Here is a 4,838-nt window from a genome sequence, read left to right as displayed (position 1 = left end):
AGTATACTTCGTTTACTTTCTGTAGCGATGTGACCTTCAGTTCGACCGGCGCAAAGTAGAAAAGAACAGCACTAGGCCAGAAAAGGAAGGAGACAACTCTCGGCCAAACTCTTAACCGGTGAGGAGCGTATAATCCGTACAGTACTGCACTGAAAAATTGACCATATTATCCACTACAATTGCATTGCTCAAAAGTGCTGTTATTGGTACCATTTACTACTGAAAATATTAACGAGATGTTTATTTATATTTGAAGACATATTAAAGGCTTTAACGCTTGTTTTCAATTCGCACTATTATTCATGATTGAACAAAAATTTTGGCAGGTACTGTATGAAAAGTCGGGAATATAATGAACTTTTTTCTCCCTACCTACGATTTTGCCAGCGCGCATCCAAGACATTGGAAGGGGCATATCGCTAGAGAAAGTAAATGAATTATACCTCCTCGTTGTTTATTGTATCATCTTATTACACTCTGATCTCAAATGCGTTGATGTAGCTCTCCAGTAATTGATTAAAGGTAAGGAGGACTAAGCAGAAGATGTACTTAACAATAAATGATTACTTAACAATAAATGATCAGTACACAGCTAAGATATTGGGTCGATTTTAATATAATATTGACAGCGTGTTGTGACTTACACCGGGGCGCGCCAAGAACGGATTCTAAAGGTCTGAAAAACAAAAACAAAAATTTCAAATAATGTCGACTGAGGTGTCATTCGAAGGATAATAAAATTCTGTGAACGACGTATGTCGTTCGATTTTTCATCTTATCACATATACTGCGGGCGAAATGACAACTAGCAACTGCTATCTCAAATTAATATAATCGAGTGGGGTATCATTTGAAAGACGGTTGGCTATGAAAAGACGAGCGATAAGATAAAAAGCTATTATGCCAACAATAAAATATTTCTCAGAAACAAACAAAAATATCTTATTTCTATGGAAAAAGTAGTGACGTTTCGTTACTGTTTTATATATTATTATTATTTTAACTATGACGTTCTTCCATACCGCTTAATATTTCGTCGGCTGTCGTTTAGTCAAAACCATCGCTATCATATTATAACTCTATCTGAGTACATTTTTGCAGAGTGCATTACCTAAATCCTTGGTTTGAAACTATAACACATCCATAATATCAACATATGCATAGGTATATGTATATCTGAACATATTCAATACATATAATAGATATAATTGTACCTTGGAGATCTGTACGGAAGAATGCAAATTAAAGGGATCATATCTCAAAAAGATGAATTTCTATGACTTTAGTAAAGTAGTTGGGTTAATTTTCATGAATTTCTATTAATTATTAACTTTGCAAATATTATGTTTCCTCTTTTTTTTCGAGAAGTTACTACTACTTCTAAAATAGCCACAAATGGTGAAACATAATGTAAAGCGAATAATAAAAAATCGTGAAAAATGCATGTGCATTAATTTTTAATTTAACAATTGTTATTATTTCCGATTATAAAAACCTTGCGTTTCGTAACTCTAAACCTTTTTAGTTAAGTACTTTTTTAGTGTTAACCATTACTTTGCTAAAACATTTTGCTTTATTGGCAACTAATTGTTTTTTTGGCGTTGCATAGCTTTTACGTGAAGTTCAACGCTCTTGTAATTGGAGTATTAATTATAAAAAAGAACGANCTTATACAATAATTGAACATGATCATGGGTATTTGGAAAATAAAATTGAAAAACAATTAGACCATTGAAGATTCGCAACGTGTCGTCTCTATTTCGTGAGACTGCTCTGAAAAAAAATTACAAATGTTTTGGAAAAGGTTGATAAAGTCTCATGAAATGAAGGTGAAACGTCGCGAATTAACAATGCTCTAATTGTTTTTCAATTTTGTTTTCCCAATATGCATGGTCCTATTCAATTATTATGTTTACGACTCGAATGGGTTCAATTGTCACAATAGGGAATTTATTCATTAATTCGTTTTTAGTGGACACGCTGACGAATGGATAGGTAGGTAAATATTTTTCCGCTGATGTGGCCAAATAACGCGAGTAAAACGAAAAAAGAAACGGCCTACTTGTACGTATGAGTTACAAAGATATAGAGATAATAATTAATAATAGCAGAGCCGCAGTTGTGAAAGTGCGGAATTGTGGTCGACGTCAAAAGAGCAAATTATAGAAGTAAAGAGCGACTGACGGAATTGGATGCGGCACGAGAAAGTCTTGCCGCGCGTGTGCTTGCGTAACACCGACGAACGGTTTGCAATTTCTGTCCGAAAAAGAATAAGAACAACGGAAGGAAAAACTCACTTCCTTATATTGTGCGCTTACGTAGAGTCCGCACATACATTCGTTCAGGTAGATGTATGTACTACACGTAGATGCGAGTATGTATGCGACTCCTACGTCGTTGTTTACGAGGTCTCTTCGAAAGGTATCGCGAATTTTGTGTTTTTCAAAAATTATGTATCTATTTTGTCCTCTTCAACGTAATCCCCAATAGATATTATACACTTGTGCCAACATTTTTTCCAATTCTCAAAGCACTTCAAAAAATCGTTTTTTGTGATCTTGTTCAGCTGCTCCTCCGATGCTATCTTTATCTCCTTAATCGTAGCGTAGCGTCGTCCTATCATGGGCCTCTTCAGTTTCCGGAAACAAGAAAAAGTCAAACGGGACTAGATCTGGGGAATACGGTGGCTGCGGCATTATTTGTGTGTTGTTTTTGGCCAAAAATTAGCACACAAGCAACGATGTGTGAGCAGGGGCGTTATCACGGTTCAAAAGCCAATTTTTGTTCTTTCAAAAATGCGGGCGTTTCTGGCGGATTGCTTCTCGCAAATTGCGCATTAACTTGCAGGTAATTGATAAATATTGATCGTTGTACCCTGTGGTAAGAACCCAAGATGCTCCACGCCCCTGCAATTGAAGAAAATTGTAAGTAAAATGAATGATTGAGCTTTGGTTTCCACGTCATAACCATAAACCCATGATTCGTCACCAGTTATGACCCTCTGGAGCAAATTTGGGTCGTTGCGGACAGAATCCAATAGCTCTTTAGCAATGTTAATGCGATGCTGTTTTTGGTCGAAATTGAGCAATTTTGGTACGAATTTTGCGGCGACCCGTATTATGTCCAAATCATTGGTAAAAATTGAATGGCAGGAGCAAATCGATATGTTTAGCTCCTCAGCCACTTCTCTAACTGTGATTCGACGATTGGCCAATACTATTTTCTTCACTTCATCAATGTTTTCGTCTCTTGTTGACGTACTCGGGCGTCCGGCATATTATTCGTTGTTCACATCTTCTCGGCTATCTGAGAACATTTTGTACCACCGATAAATATTGGTTCAGTCCAAGGTAGCTTCACANAATTTGTCGCTGAAAGATGGTAGTTTTATCAATTTTATCGTTAGCCTATCCTTCAGATGTCCAGCGAAAAACGACAGAATAGCGGTAACGTAACCCGAAATAGAAATACTATAAGAGCTATATTTCATAGCTGATTTGTCGCTGAAAGATGGTAGTTTTACCTATTTTATTGCTAGTGTATTCCTCAGCGAAAAACTGCTAGAGATCCGCCAAGCTGGCACTACATGTAGCGTGTCTCAAAATAGAAAAGTCGTAGGGAAATATTGTAAGGACTATAATTTTTAGCTGATTTGTCGCTGAAAGATGGTAGTTTTATCAATTTTATCGTTAGCCTATCCTTCAGATGTCCAGCGAAAAACGACAGAATTGCGGTAACGTAACCCGAAATAGAAATACTATAAGAGCTATATTTCATAGCTGATTTGTCGCTGAAAGATGGTAGTTTTAGCTATTTTATCGCTAGTGTATTCCTCAGCGAAAAACTGCTNTGGTTATTTAATGAAAACTACAGGTAATTTAAGTTTTTATGTTGGAAAATTTACAATATTTTGTTACTAACTCAACTTTTAATTTTGTGATAAGTGGATAAGAAAACTGACATTACGAAACCCACACGCCCAAGTCGTTAATAATCCAATTACCTTTTAAATTTTTAATATGTACCTACAAAAACAATTATTACTTTAATACGAAAAATGTTTATTGCTACCTCTATTTTAGTTATAAATTGACGAAATGATAGTTAAAGCCGAAAATGTGACCTATAATATGCTCGTCCACTAGGAATGGCCCCTTGAAGACGTAATCTTCGTATTGCTTCTCTCAAATGTTTTGGTTGCAATGGGCCTGTCTCGTTTTGTTCTTCCATTACATCTAAAGCTGTAAAAAAGTTATCTTTTCAAGAAAAATAAAATTTTAGAGCAATCTTAGACAAAAATGGCAAAAAGTTTTCTCAAACATTATAAAATTTGTATTTAAATAGTATTTTACCTTCTTCCACGACTTCTCCTACAAACACTTTGGCAATACCTGCCATAGCTATAACAACATTTTGAGAAACAGAACATCCTGTTATTGTTTGCATTAAACGTTTAATTGCGGCTTTAGGAAATGCAGAACGCCTGTACATTTCGTAACGGTCAAGTTGTTCTTCAGTAAAATTTGAAACCAAAACTCTAAAAATTATCTCTTTTAGGTACAATTTAGTGTATGATGTGTTGCCTAATTTAAGTGAAATTAGCGCAATTTACAGAAAAATATATGTGAAAGTTTGTCAGAAATAATAATATCTTTAATAAGCAATTATTTAAACATTCTACAAAAAATTGCATTAAAACATGAAAACCCCCTTATAATAATTTGATAAGACATAATTTAAACGAGGTTACAGACTTATACATTGTAAATGAATAAGTATATAATCACTTGGTGGCGATTTAAATATTTAAATTCGTAAGACCGAAAATGTTACTTTTA

At 34.9% G+C, this 4,838-nt stretch overlaps 2 protein-coding genes across 8 annotated transcripts in view; one reads left to right on the top strand and one right to left on the bottom strand.

Moving 5' to 3' along the window:
* LOC108744586 (serine/threonine-protein kinase tricorner) overlaps window positions 1-4,838 on the top strand; it is a 115,550-nt gene that overhangs the window by 12,675 nt on the left and 98,037 nt on the right. The window lies entirely within an intron of this gene.
* Window positions 4,038-4,838, bottom strand: part of LOC108744575 (transcription initiation factor TFIID subunit 11) — a 44,345-nt gene continuing 43,544 nt past the window's right edge. Inside the window, exons 2-3 of the mRNA XM_018480425.1 lie at window positions 4,353-4,596; window positions 4,038-4,241 (exon numbers count right to left, since the gene is read on the bottom strand). Coding sequence (XP_018335927.1) covers window positions 4,105-4,241; window positions 4,353-4,596 — 381 coding nt within the window. The 3' untranslated portion in view covers window positions 4,038-4,104. The remainder of the gene's footprint in view (window positions 4,242-4,352; window positions 4,597-4,838) is intronic.

Source organism: Agrilus planipennis, unplaced genomic scaffold (genome assembly GCF_000699045.2).
Source record: "Agrilus planipennis isolate EAB-ADULT unplaced genomic scaffold, Apla_2.0 scaffold47, whole genome shotgun sequence".
NCBI classification, from domain to species: domain Eukaryota; kingdom Metazoa; phylum Arthropoda; class Insecta; order Coleoptera; family Buprestidae; genus Agrilus; species Agrilus planipennis.
The sequence above is the reverse complement of the archived record's forward strand: the minus strand, read 5'-3'. Positions and strand labels throughout refer to the sequence as shown.